This window comes from Manis javanica, chromosome 4, assembly GCF_040802235.1.
Source record: "Manis javanica isolate MJ-LG chromosome 4, MJ_LKY, whole genome shotgun sequence".
Taxonomy (NCBI): Eukaryota; Metazoa; Chordata; class Mammalia; order Pholidota; family Manidae; genus Manis; species Manis javanica.
In genome coordinates, this window is record NC_133159.1 from 113,485,794 (window position 1) to 113,501,610 (window position 15,817).

The following is a 15,817-nucleotide window of genomic DNA, read 5'->3' on the forward strand; positions in this document are numbered from 1 at the left end:
AAATTAGGGTATGTGCATACAAATATGGAATAATATTCAGCTATAAAAAGGAATGTAGTACTGATACACGCTGTACAATATAGATGAACCTTGGAAGCATGCTAGGTGAAAGAAGCCAGATACAACAGGTCACATATTATATGAAACATCCAAAATAGATAAATGCATAAGCAGACAATAGATTGATGGTTACCAGAAGGGGAGATTGGGGAGCAACTGCTTCAAACATACAGGGTTTTCTTATGAGGTATTAAATATGTTTTGTAACTAGATATGGGCAGTCATTGCAGATCATGAATATACTAAATACTACTGAATTATTTACTTTAAATGACTAATCTTACGTTATGTGAATTTTGACTCTATTTGAGAATCCAGTTTGTATATTTTTTTCATTATAGTCAGTGTTTTTTGTGTCCTACCCAAGAAATATTTGCTGACTCCAAAGTCATGACAATATTCTGTGCTTTCTTCTGCTGTATGATTCTGGATTTTAGGTTTAGGTCAAGTGACTCTTTTCAAATTAATTTCTGTATATAGCATGATTAAGCACTTATTTATTTGGAATGCAGAGAACCAGTTGTTACAACAGGATGTGTTTAAAACACTTTCTTTTCCTCTTTGAATTAACTTCCTCTTTGAAGACCTAATGCCCATCCTCCTCAAAGGTTTCCAAAAATTAGAAGAGGAGGGAATACTTCCACCCTCATTCTATGAGGCCAGCTTCACTCTAATTCCAAAACAAGGCAAATATACCACACACACAAAAATTATACACCAATATCACTGGTGAGCGTAGACGCAAAAATACTCAACAAAATCAAATTACAAAATATATCCAACACAATGTCTATCATGATCAAGTACGATTTATTCCAGGGATGCAAGGATGGTACAACATTCAAAAATCCATCAGCATTATCCACCACAATAACAGAAAGAAGGACAAAAACCACATGATCATCTCCATAGAAGCTGAAAAAGCATTTGACAAAATGCAACATCCATTCATGGTAAAAAAAAATCTCAACAAAATGGGAATATAGGTCAAATACCTCAGCATAATAAAGGCTGTCCATATATGATAAACCCACAGCCAACATCATACTTAAGTGAGGAGCTGCAATCTTTTCTTAAGATCAGGAATCAGACAAGAATGCCCACTCTTTCCACTTTTATTCAACATAGTACTGAAGGTCCTAACCACAGCAATCAGACAACACAAAGAAATAAAAGGTAGCCAGATTGGTAAAGAAGTTAAACTGTCACTGTTTGCAGATGCCATGATATTGTACATAAAAAACACTAAAGAATCCACCCCTAATCTACTAGAACTAATAACTGAATTCAGCAAAGTGGCAGGATACAAAATTAATACACAGAAATCATCACATTCCTATACACTGACAATAAACTAGCAGAAAGAGAAATCAGGAAAACAATTCCATTCACAGTTGCATCAAAAAGAATAAAATACCTAGGATTAAACCTAACCAAGGAAGTGAAAGACCAATACCCTGAAAACAACAAGACAGTCGAGAGAAAGAAGATATCAATAAATGAAAATAGCATCCTTTGCTCATGGATAGGAAGAACTAATATTGTCAAAATGGCCATCCTGCCTGAAACAATCTACTGATTCAATGCAATCCCTATCAAAATGCCAACAGCATTCTTCAATGAACTAGATCAAATAGTTCTTAAATTGATATGGAACCACAAAAGACCCCAAATAGCCAAAGCAATCAGGAGGAGGAAGAATAAAGTGGGGGGGGGGGGCAATTATGCTCCCCAACTTCAAGCTCTACTGCAAAGGCAATTTGGTAATGGAACAAGAACAGACCCATAGAACAATGGAACAGACTAGGAATGCCAGATATAAACCCAAGCATATATGGTCAATTAATATACAATAAGGGAGCCATGGACATACAATGGGGAAATGACAGCATCTTCAACAACTGGTGTTTTCAAAACTGGACAGCTACATGCAAAAGAGTGAAACTGGATTATTGTCTAAACCATACACAAAAGTAAATGCAAAGTGGATCAAAGACCTGAACATAAGTCATGAAGCCATAAAACTCTTAGAGGACAACATATGCAAAAATCTCTTGAATATGAACATGAGCAACTTTTTCCTAAATGCATCTTCTTGGGCAAGGGAAAGAAAACAAAAAGGAACAAATGGGACTACATCAAGCTTCTGTACAGCAAAGGACACCATCAGTAGAACAAAAAGGCATCCTACAGTATGGGAGAATATATTTCTAAACAACATATCTGACAAGTGATTAACATCCAAAGTATGTAAAGAGCTCACGTTGCTTCAACACCCAAAAAGCAAATAACCCGATTAAAAAATGGGCGCAGGATATGAACAGATACTTCTCCAAAGAAGAAATTCAGATGGCCAATGGGCACTTGAAAAGATGCTCCACATCACTAATTACCAGGGAAATGCAAATTAAAACCACAATGAGATATCACCTCACACCAGTTAGGATGGCCAACATCGAAAAGACTAGGAACAACAAATGGTGGCTAAAATGTGGAGAAAGGGATCCCTCCTACACTGCTCATGGGAATGTAAACTAGTTCCAATCATTGTGGAAAGCAGTATGGAGGTTCCTCAAAAAACTGAAAATAGAAATCCAATTTGACCCATGAATTCCACTCCTAGGAATTTACCCAGAGAAAAAAAGTTGTCAGATTCAAAAAGACATATGTTCCCCTATGTTTATTGTAGCTCTATTTTCAATAGCCAAGATTTGGAGGCAACCTAAGTGTCCATCAGTAAGATGGATGGATAAAGAAGTGGTGCATATACACGATGGAATACTATTCGGCCATAAGAAAGAAACAAATCCTACCATTGGCAACAACATGGATGGAGTTAGAGGGTGTTATGATCAGTGAATTAAGTCAGGGAGAGAAAGACAAATACCAAATGATTTCCCTAATTTGTGGACTATAACAATGAAGCCAAACTGAAGGAACAAAACAGCAGCAGACTCACACACTCCAAGAAGGGACTCGCGGTTACCAGAGGGTAGGGGTGCAGGATGGCTGTTGGGGAGGGAGGGAGAAGGGTATTGAGGGCTATTATGATTAATACACATGGTGTGGGGGGGTTCATGGAGTGACAGTGTAGCACAGAAAAGACATGTAGTGACTGTGGCATCTTACAACACTGATAGATGGACAGCAAGTACAATGGGGTATGGGGCACTCGATATCAGTGAATGTAGTAACCACATTGTTTTTCATGTGAAACCATCATAAGAGTGTATATCAATGATACCTTAATAAAAAAAAGTCATTAAGTATTCTGTTCTGGGCCTTGGGTACTTTGGTTACTGAGGAGTTTGATAAATCAGTTAGGTGATTTAAGTTTCAAAAAGTCATTCTCTGTGTACTTCTTGGAAACCTTAAATTTATAGTAGCATTTTTATATCAAGAATTGAAGAGTACTGTAATATACAGAGAATGTTAAATTAAGAGGGATTAAGGCTTCAGTTTCAGATTGAGCCCATTTTTTTACTACAAATAAATATCATTCTACTATATAATAAAGGTGCATTTTTTTAGGGGTCTTATGTGAAAACTTGTCTTATAATTTCCTTGGTGTCCTATTAGTTTCCATTTTGTTAATAACAGTTGTCAAGTAAAATATAAACTTCTCAATAAATTTACACTGTATCTTCAGATATGTCTGGCTAGTCTGCCCTGAGGCATTTATAGCTAACCCTGTTCACCCTTCCCTGAAAAAAAAGAAGAATCACTCTCTCACAGTAACAGAGAATTTAGCAAAATGATTTCTGGTATAAGTGAATATTTGATTTTGAAAGAATTTGGTGAAAGAGTGTAGAAATATTAAGATTCCTGTTTGGTGTTGTACTTTCTTGAATACTTTGTAAAGAAGTAGATACTAACATATTTAGGAAAGCAATTCATGAAACAGGATGTGCAATATGATTTTTTATTTGTTTTATATATTTATATCTATATCTACATATGCCTAGAAAAAATTAGGAAGTGTTTGCACCAAAAAGTTTATATTGGTTATCTCTGGGTGCTAAAATCATGTCAGATTTTTCTTCTTTGTGTTTTTCTGTATTTCCTAAATCTTCTACAATGAATATGCATAGTTCACCCTTGAATAACATAGGTTTGAGCTGCACAGGCCCATGTATACACATTTTTTTTAATACAGATCTTTGAAAATGTTTTGGGAGACAGTTTAAATGAGCATTTTCTTTTTTCTAGCTTTCTTTATTGTAAGAATACAGTATATAATTTATACAACATACAGAATATGTGTGAATATCTGTTCATGTTGTTAGTAAGGCTTCCAGTCAGCAGCATAGTATTAGTAATTAAGCTTTTGGGAAGTGAAAAGTTGTATAAGGATTTTTTTTTACTATGTTGGGAGTTAGCACCCCTAACCCCCATGTTGTTTAAGGGTCAACTATTGCATGTATCATCAGAAATAAAATAATATTATACAGGTACTTAATATTGAACATTTTCATATTATTTAAAATACAAATTAAAAGTCAGGGTTTAATTTGAAGATGAATGAATTACATTATTTAATGTACAAGTCAAGCTAGATAAAAGGTCATAAATTAATTACATTTGTTTTGTTTTATTAGCAGGGGTCAGGCAGCATACTCCAGTTAAATGGGGGGAAAAGGTGGAAACACTGACCCTGTAAAAGATCAGCATTTTAAAGATGAGTTCCATTTTATTGGTTCTCTGAAATTCAAATAATAAGGATGCTGACTAATACTTGTTAATAACTTATTGGATATTGTTTTGATAATGATTATACTGATTTTATATTCTTAGGTGGGAGGAAGTATCCTTGCTAATGTGAATTAAACTGCTGCTTTGAAGCTTATCTGCTTAGCTAATTTGATCCATTTAAAAAATTTCCCATAGGCTAAAGTGATGACCAATGAGGAGAAAAAATTTCATAAACATATTCAGGCCCAACAGAAAAAAGAACTGAATAGCTTTTTGAAGTCTCAGAAGAGAGAATATAAACTTCGAAAGAAACAGCTTAAGGAGGTAATTACTTTATAAAAATTTTCAAGCCACTTACCTGCTATGAGTATTGATCTACTCGTAGAACCATTAGGATAAATTTTTCTTTTGTTTGGGGCCACTAACTATATATCAGTTTAAGTGAGGACATTGATTATAATCTATTACTTTTCAATGACTGAGATTCTCAGTTGAGTGGGATCTAAAGAGTGATCTCTTCAAAATGTAAATTATTTTATAAAGCTATTATTTATAATAGCTTTCCTAATCACTTATTAAGTAACTGAGTCACTAGAAATAAAAATATTTTGGCTGTGAAAAGAGCCATACATTTCTTCCTTTAAATGTAAATCATACCTTCTTACTTTGGGCTCAAATTACAATCAATAATTTATTCTTATTCTGATTTTAACAGAATAAGGATAAGAGGCATTTCTGCTCATTACATTTTCTTTAATATGAAAGCATGCTAATTAAGTCTTTATGGCTACATGATTTCATGTGTGTTTGCCCTTTATGTGCTGCTTTCTTGAACTTCTTTTTATCACAGATCTAGTCTGTGAGGAAAGCCATAGTTGTTCCAATGCAGTTTCTGAAAGGGGATTATTTTTCAGGATAGTGGTCAGGACAGGAAAACGATATGTGTCAACTATTGCATATTTATTATATTGCAGAGAATATAAATCAGCCATCTTTCATAGGTATAAGATGATTTTACAGAGACTATTGACCTTATGGTTCTTCACCTGTTATTCAAGAAAGAAACCAATTCTACTTTCATTGATAAGACACTCAAACACATGAATATAAAAAGCACATAAACTTGTAGTTCTCAACTTAAGGATGTCAATGAGAAGACAGACACTACAGGTGTATACACAAAGAGTAATTTGGCTATGTTTTTCGAAATCTTTTGCCAACGAAATTCCCCACCCACCACTTCCCCAGTTTACAGCCCCTCTTACAGACTGATGGACTGAAATTTTTAGTCCATGTAATTAATTATTAGCACACAGATAATTAATCTTGATAAAATAGCCATAATCTCTTTGGTACAGTGCTGTTGCATGTTTAGGAATTTGACTTATAACTAGATATGTAAGTCTTATTAAGGACATATTGGTGGCACAAAGGCTTGCTATATATACCCTGCCGAGTGAGGTTCATTGATAAGATTTTTCCAACCCTGAAGAGTATAACCTGCTATGCTTTCCAACCCTGAAGAGTATAACGTGCTATGCATTTCCATTTCTGTAATCTAAAAGCTAAACTCAATACTAGAACATGGGATTTGAAAAGATGCTAAATAGGATTTCCAACTGTAAATAAATATCCAACAAAATGCAATTCTGTAGTTCTTTCCTAGTGAAATGAGATTTTAGTTTTATAAATGGGTGTGTTGGTTTAGATAATCCTTTAAGCATATAATTCATAGTCTAATCTCGTTTTAGAAGGTAGTTTTGTGTATTTTGTGTGTGTGTGTGTGTGTTCATTTAGAATGATTATTATCAGTATAGAGGAAGGGACATACTAGAGTCTTGGGTGGGGAATTTCTTTGGCAAAAGATTTTGAAAAATATAGCCAAGTGATTCTTTGTGTATATGCCTATATTATCTGTCTTCTCATTGACATCCTTAAATTAAGAACTACAAGCTTATGTGCTTTTTATTTTTATGCGTTTGGATATCTTATCAATGAAAGTAATGAATAATTGTTCTTTCTTGAATAACAGATGAAGAACCATAACGTTAGTAGTCTCTGAAAAATCAACTTAGACCTAGGAAAGATGGCTGATTTATATTCTCAGCAAGGTTGATGCATTTTAGGTTAAATATGCTAGTATTAATTAGCATCCTCAGGTTTCCATCATTGAATGTATTGTCAATATTCTCATCTTGTCCAGTATAAATGAATTTTTTTTAGGTAGTTTGTAAGATGATATTCAAAATGCTTTAGAAAAACATTGGTCTTGCCTTGTTCAGTGAGTATAGTGCTGAATATTAAATGCATTCTGAAAGGTCTGTGTTTTCCAATGGTTTTGTTGATTTTCCATTTAATTTCCAAAGTCTTTTATACTGAATGCATCCTTAACTTTGCCAAAAACTTAATATTTCTATTGTTGAAAACCAAGAAGTGAGACATAACTATATTTTAACCTTAATTTTAATTCATGTCTGATTTTTACTTGAAAGCACTGCCTTCTTCCTCTTTTTGGGAAGGATTTAAAGAAAGATGTTTTACTTCATTCACCAATCATTGTGTGCTTTCAAAGCTACGCGCCATCATAAATACAGCTTTGCAAAGCTAAAAAGTATGCATGTTTTGATTGAGGGATATTCAAGATGGTGGCGTGAGAGGTGAGGCAGAGAACTCCTCCCAAAGCCACAAATAGTATGAAAATATAATTAGTTAATACAACTAACCCTAAAACAGCAACAGGAAGGAAGGCTGAACCAGACTGCATACAGACCTCACAAGCAGAGCAGACCTCACGAGGTGGGGTAACATACGAGAGCCTTGATCCGACAGGACCCAAGCCCGTCCCCCACCCCAGCTCACTGGCAGGAGGAAGAGAAACAGAGCAGGGTGGGTGGAAACCCGGGACTGCTGAACACCAGGCCCTGGTAATCTGCTTTGTGAGCAGAAACCTACATTGTGTGGTGCTCTGGAGGTTGGGGAGCTGGACAGGCAGAGTGCTTGGGAGACTGGGATTCTGGCCATTTGTGGAGGACAAGGATTCACATCTGGCCACTCTGTGACAGAGGAAAGGCAGGTGGTCTGAGGCTTCCTAGCAGAGAGGGCTGCTGAAGGGGCAGGGTTTGTGTGGAGCTTACTGCGCGGAAGAGGGGAGAGCTGGACAAGGTTGTCAGGGTACCCACTGCCCAGCAGGTTGGGAACTTTGAGATGCTTCAGGTGCTCCATCCCCCTGGCTGGCTGCTCAGCTCTGAGGCCCCGCACTGTGACATGTAGCCTGCCGAGCCTTCCTCCAGGCCTGATGGCACCAGCTCACAAACTGGCAGTCACTTCGCTGGTGTGAAGCCAACCAGAGGGAGGCCTCACCTACAACAGCTAGAGATGCCAAGCAAAGAGGCTTACACCTGTGTGCTCGGCCCACTGGCTCTGATACTGGAGACAGGCACTGAAGACGGGAATCAGGGAACAGCTCTTTCCTCCCATCAAGCACCAGCTACGCTCCCCTATGACCCCCATCCTCACTCTAGGTGCTGAGCAGCTCCAGAGACTGGAACTTCTGGGCACTAGAGGGAACCACAGAGAAATATGAAACATCAAAAGAACCTGGTTCAGACCAAAATCTCACAAAGCCCAGAAAAAGGGCCAAATGAAACTGAACTCACCAATCTTCCTAAAAGAGAGTTCAAAATAAAAATCATAAACATGCTTATGGAGGTACAGAAAAATAATCAAGAACTCAGGAATGAATTTGAGATGGAGATTCAATCATTAAGAAATTTCATACCTAAAATGAAACATACAAAGGAGGGATTTAAAAGCGGATTTGATGTAGTAGAAGAGATGGTAAATGGAATAGAAATTAGAGAAGAGGAATACAAAGAAGCTGAGGCACCAAGAGAAAATAGAATCTCTAAGAATGAGAGAATATTGAGAGAACTGTTTGACCAATCCAAACAGAACAATATCCGCATTATAGGGGTAACAGAAGAAGAACAGAAAGAAAAAGGGATAGAAAGTGTCTTTGAGGAGGTAATTGCTGAAAACTTCCCCAATCTGGGGAAGGAGATAGTCTCTCAAGCCATGGAGGTGCACAGATCTCCCAACACAAGAGACCCAAGGAAGACAACACCAAAACATATAATAATTAAAATGGCATAGATCAAGGATAAAGACAGACTTTTAAAAGCACCTAGAGAGAGAAAAAAAAAACACATAAAAAGGAAAACCCATCAGACCATCATCAGATTTCTCATCAGAAACCTTATAGGCCAAAGGGAGTGGCATGATATATTTAATGCAATGAAGCAAAAGGGCCTTGAAACAAGAATACTCTACCCGGCAAGATTATCATTTAAATTTGAAGGAGGGATTACACAATTTTCAGATAAGCAAAAGCTGAGACAATTTACCTCCCACAAATCACTTTTACAGTGAATTTTGGAGGGACTACTACAGATGGAAGTATTTCTAAGGCTAAATAACTGTCACCCAAAGGATAGACAAAGAGATGTCACCCAAGGGATAGACAGAATATGATTCATAACATACAGAAATGGAGAAGGAAGAAAAAGGAAAAAAAAAAAAGAACTTTTAGATTGTGTTTGTAATAGCATACTAAGTGAATTTAGTTAGACTCTTAGTAAGGAAGTTACCCTTGAACCTTTGGTAACCATGAATCTAAACGTTGCAATGGCAATAAGTACATACCTATTGATAATCACCCTAAATGGAAATGGTCTGAATGCACCAATCAAAAGACACAGAGTTGCTGAATGGATAAGAAAACAAGACCCAACTATATGCTGCCTACAAGAGACTTCAAACCAAAGACATGCACAGGTGGAAAAGAAAGGAAAAGGACATTTCATGCAACTAATAGGGAGAAAAAAAGCAGGAGTTGCAGTACTTTTATCAGATAAAATAGACTTCAAAACAAAGAAAGTCACAAGAGACAAAGAAAAACATTACATAATGATAATGGGGTCAGTCCAACAAAATGATATAACTATTATAAATATCTATGCACCCAACACAGGATCACCTACATATGTGAAACAAATACTAACAGGATTAAAAGGGGAAATAGAATGCAATGCATTCATTTTAGGAGACTTCAACACTTCACTCACTCTGAAGGACAGATCAACCAGACAGAAAATAAGTAAAGGCACTGAACAACACATTAGAACAGATGAACCTAACAGAAATCTACAGAACTCTACACCAAAAGCAGCAGAATACACATTCTTGTCAAGTGCACATGGAACATTTCCAAGAATAGATCATATACTAGGCCACAAAAAGAGTCTTAGTAAAATTCAAAGATTGAAATTGTACAAACCAGTTTCTCAACCACAAAGGTATGAAACTAGCAATTAATTATGCAAAGAAAATGAAAAACCCCACAACCACATGGAGGCTTAATAACAGGCTCCTAAATAATCAATGGATCAATGACCAAATAAAAACAGATCAAACAATATATGGAGACAAATGAAAACAATAATTCAACAGTTCAATATCTGTGGGACACAGCGAAGGCCGTGCTAAGAGGGAAGTATATTGCACTACAGGCCTACCTCAGGAAAGAAGAACAATGCCAAATGAACACTCTAAACTCAGAATTAATGAAACTAGAAAAGGAAGAACAAATGAGGCCCAAACTTAATAGGAGTGACATAACAAAGATTAGAGCAGAAATAAATAAAATTGAGAAGAATAAAACAATAGGAAGAATCAATGAAAGCAGGAGCTGGTTCTTCAGGAAAATAATGAAAAAAGATAAACCCCTAGGCAGACTTAATCAAGAAAAAAAGAGTCTACACACAAACAGAATCAGAAATGAGAAAGGAAAAATCACTATGGACACCACATAAATACAAAGAATTATGAGAGAATACTATGAAAAGTTATATGCTAACAAACTGGATAACCTAGAAGAAATGGACAACTTTCTAGAAAAATACAACCTTCCATGGCTGACCCAGGAAAAAACAGAAAATCTGAATAGAACAATTACCACCAAAGAAATTGAATTGGTAATCAAAAATCTACCTAAGAACAAAATTCCTGAACCAGATAGTTTCACTGCTTAATTTTATCAAACATTTAGTGAAGACCTAATACCCATCCTCCTTAAAGTTTTCCAAAAAGTTGAAGAGGAGGGAATAATCCCAAACTCATTCTATGAGGCCAACATCACTCTAATACCAAAACCAGGCAAAGACACCCAAAAAAAAAAGAAAATTACAGACCAATATCCCTGATAAAGATAGATGCAAAAATACTCAACAAAATATTAGCAAACCTAACTCAAAAATGCATCAAAAATATCCATCATGATCAAGTGGAATTCATCCCAGGGATGCAAGGATGGTACAACATACAAAAATACATCAACATCATCACTACATCAACAAAAAGCAGGACAAAAACCACATGATCATCTCCATAGATGCTGAAAAGGCATTCAACAAAATTCAACATCCGTTCGTGATAAAAACTCTCAACAAAACGGGTGTAGAGGGCAAGTACCTCAACATAATAAAGGTCATATATGACAAACCCACAGCCAACATCATACTTAACAGTGAGAAGCTGAAAGCTTTTCCTTTAAGATGGGGAACAAGACAAGGATGCCCACTCTCCCCACTTTTATTCAGCATAGTACTGGAGTTCCTAGCCATGGCAATCAGACAACACAAAGAAATAAATGCATCCAGATTGGCAAGGAACAAGTCAAACTGTCACTGTTTGGAGATGACATGTTATTGTACATAAAAACCCTAAAGACTCCACTCCCAAACTACTAGAACTAATATCTGAAATCAGCAAAGTTGCAGGGTACAAAATTAATACACAGAAATCTGTTGCATTCCTATACACTAAAGATGAACTAGCAGAAAGAGAAATCAGGAAAATAATTCCATTCACAATTGCATCAAAAGAATAAAATGCCTAGGAATTAAACCTAACCAAGGAAGTGAAAGACTTATACTCTCATAACTACAAGACACTCATGAGAGAAATTAAAGAAAAACCCAACAAATGGAAACACATCCCATGCTCATGGATAGGAAGAATTAATATTGTCAAAATGGCCATCCTGCCTGAAGCAATCTACAGATTCAATGCAATCTCTATCAAAATACCAACAGCATTCTTCAGTGATCTAGAGCAAACAGTTCTAAAATTCATATGGAACCACAAAAGACCTCAATTAGCCAAAGCAATCCTGAGAAGAAAGAATAAAGTAGGGGGGATTACACTCCCTGACTTCAAGCTCTACTACAAATCCACAGTAATCAGGCCAATTTGGTACTTTGATGAGAATAGACCCATAGACCAATGGAACAGAATATAGAGCCCAAATATAAACACAAGCATATATGGTCAATTAATATACATAAAGGAGCGATGGGTATACAGTGGGGAAACGACAGCATCTTCAGCAGCTGGTGTTGGCAAAACTGGACAGGTACATGTAAGAGAATGGAACTGGATCACTGTCTAACCCCATACACAAATGTAAACTCAAAATAGATCAAGGACCTGAAGGTAAGTCATGAAACCATAAAACTCTTAGGAAAAAAACATAGGCAAAAATCTCTTGGACATAAACATGAGCAACTTTTTCATGAACATATCTCCCCAGACAAGGGAAACAAAAGCAAAAATGAACAAGTGGGACTATATCAAACTAAAAACCTTCTGTACAGCAAAGGGCACTATCAGTAGAACATAAAAACATCCTACAGTACGTGAGAATATATTCATAAATGATATATCTAATAAGGGGTTGACATCTAAATTATATAAAGAGCTCATGCACCTCAACAAACAAAAAGCAAATAATCCAATTAAAAAATGGGCAGAGGATTTGAACAGACAATTCTCCAAAGAAGAAATTCAGATGGCCAATAGGCACATGAGAAAATGCTCCACATCACTAATAATCAGAGAAATGTGAATTAAAACCACAGTGAGATACTGCCTGACACCAGTAAGGATGGCCACCATCCGAAAGACAAACAACAAATGTTGGCGAGGATGTGGAGAAAGGGAAACCCTCCTTCCTACACTGCTAGTGGGAATGTAAATTAGTTCAACCATTGTGGAAAGCAATATGGAGGTTCCTCAAAAAGCTCAAAATAGAAATACCATTTGACCCAGGAATTCCACTTCTAGGAATTTCCCCTAAGAATGCAGCAGCCCAGTTTGAAAATGACATAAACACCTCTACATTTATCGCAGCACTATTTACAATAGCAAAGAAATGGAAGCAACCAAGTGTCCTTCAGTAGATGAATGGATAAAGAAGATGTGGTACATATATCCAATGGAATATTATTCAGCCATAAGAAGAAAACAAATCCTACCATTTGCAACAGCATGGATGGAGCTAAAGGGTATTATGCTCAGTGAAATAAGCCAGGCAGAGAAAGACAAGTACCAAATGATTTCACTCATATGTGCAGTATAACAACAAAGAAAAAACTGAAGGAACAAAACAGCAGCAGAATCACAGAACCAAAGAATGGACTTACAGTTACCAAAGGAAAGGGACTGGGGAGGATGGGTGGGAAGGGAGGTATAAGGGTAAAAAGGGGCATTACAATTAGCACACATTATGTAGTGGAGGGGCAGTACACAGGAAAGGTAGTATAACACAGAGAAGACAAGTAATGATTCTGTAACATATTACTATGCTAATGGACAGTGAATGTAATGGGGTATGTGGTGGGGACATGATAATAGGGGGAATCTAGTAACCGTAATGTTGTTCAAGTAATTGTACATGAAGGATACCAAAAAAAAAAGAAGTATGCATGTTTTCTAGTGTATGTTTTTTGTTTTCTTGTTCTACCTTCATTGATAACTGAAGCAATGGAAAAATACTACCTACCTCCTTAAGGTTATCGCCTACCTGCCCATGAGAGAAGGCACAAATTAAGTACTTTTACTGTGGATTACCAGCTACCAAATGGTATATTCATGTTGTTAATTTTTAATTTATTTTGAACTGAGTTGTTTTTTATCTTGCCAGAGCTGCATGTAAACCAGAGCACCCCAAATAAAGGAAAACAGGAATGGCTTTCAAAGCAGAAAGATAATATACAGCATTTCCAGGCAGAGGAAACAACTAATCTTCTTCAACGTCAGGGACAGTACATAGAGCTGCAGTGCCATCGCTTCAAAAGAGAAATGTTACTTGGGCATCATAACTTGGAGCAGGACCTTGTCAGGGAGGTATGTTTAAATGGTGGAAATCAGAATCTTCCTGAAAATATGTCAGTCACATCCCACCGTCAGGGCCTTAGAGCGCTTCTGCTTCCCTTTGCCTAAGTCTTTCTTCCTTGGAAACCGAACCCACACAGTTCACCTTCTCCCTCACTTCATATCTTCTCTGTTCTGATCAGCAAATCCTTCTCCCTTCTTTAAATATTCTTGCACTCCTCTCTCTGTGTCACACACACACACGTGCACGTGCACACTCTTATGGGGATGTCTCGCTCCCCAACTGGAATGGAAATTATATGAAGTCCCAGGTTTTATTAAGGGCTTTTATATCCAGTGGATAGATATATCCAGGCATTATAGGTAGTGGCTGGCCCATAATAGGTGTTCAATAAATATGTATTAAGTGAATATTTAATATTAAATCCATGAATGAAGTAAGTATTAATTTTTAAATATGAGAAAATTAATTGGATAACGTATGCTTCTTCATCTGAAATGGGTACCATGAAGGTATATACTATTATTTAACATATTTTTATAGCCATGAAATTAGTCACTGGGCATATATAGAAAACTCTAATGCCAATGAAAACAACGGTTCTCATCAGGTATATCTATGAGCATAGATCAATTTATTTCCAAGAGTGGTTTAAAATAAGCTTCAAATATAACATAATTATTCAAATTCACTAATAATTAAAGAAATTCAAATTAGAACAATTGCATGAATTAGATAAGATCAGTCTAAAAAATTGGTAAGCATGGGAAAGTGGGCAATGTTGGTAAGAGTATAAATTGATACTGCCATTTTAGAGCATATTTCAGCAGCTTTAACAATTTATTTTGCATGTATCTCCTACCCATCAAATCCAGTTCTAGAATTCTATCCTAAATAAATAATAACATAATTATATGGTGTATCGTTTGTAGATGTTTAATGAAAATTTGTCATAAAGCAAGAAATGGAAAAACTGGCATCACAAAGCAGAAGCTTACTATAAAACTTTAAGAAAAAAGATCTCTGTGTCCTGATCTGATCTGGATATTTGTCCATTATATTTTTAGATAAAGAAAGCATATTATATGCCTAAAATATATATTGTTATTCAATTTTAAAACTGTATGTTTTTGTGTAACAATTGTGTCACAATAAGCATGGTGAAGGTTGGGAAACAAGCACCAAATGTTGGCCCCTGGAGAAGGGCCAGCAGAGGCAAAGGGGGCAAATTTGACTTCCTTCTACATAGAAGGAGAGAGAGAGCATGTGAGTTTATGTGTGTGTGTTGTACATTTGATCTTTTTAAAAAATTGTCATAACATTTATTGATCATGTGGTAGGTATTCTGAGAGCTTTCCACTTAGGAACTCATTTCACGCTCATGTTAGTTTCATGAAACAGCTATGTTATGGTCTCCATTTGAGAAGTAATGAAATTGAAGCATGGAGAGTTTAAGTAATTAACCCAGGACTCACTGCTAGTCGGTAGCCAATCCAGGTTTTAGAAAGCAGGCAGTCTAGCCCTAGAGTCTTGTGTTCTTAACCACCACACTCTACTGGGCATACAGCATGTAATAGAATTGAATATATACTCTGAAGAAATTCAAAGGATGACTTAGAAGTCCCCTTCAAATACAAAATTAGGAAACATAAGTGAAGGAAAGAGAGTAGAAAGGACATTAAGTCTCTTGGGACAGATTTGATATGTCTTAAGCTTATTGCTAAAAATAGTATAAAGAGTAAATGAACAGATAAGGAAATTATGCTTCTAATTTACTACAGTTAAAGTAATAAAACTCTAATATTTACTGTGAGCCATTATTAAATCAGAGGA

At 36.2% G+C, this 15,817-nt stretch overlaps 1 protein-coding gene across 1 annotated transcript in view; it reads left to right on the forward strand.

The window, feature by feature from the left end:
• The window catches only part of LOC108388213 (serine/threonine-protein kinase TAO1-like), a 158,488-nt gene that overhangs the window by 127,891 nt on the left and 14,780 nt on the right, over window positions 1–15,817 (forward strand). Inside the window, exons 14-15 of the mRNA XM_073234689.1 lie at window positions 4,948–5,076; window positions 13,793–13,995. Of these exons, the coding sequence (XP_073090790.1) occupies window positions 4,948–5,076; window positions 13,793–13,804 (141 nt within the window). The 3' untranslated portion in view covers window positions 13,805–13,995. The remainder of the gene's footprint in view (window positions 1–4,947; window positions 5,077–13,792; window positions 13,996–15,817) is intronic.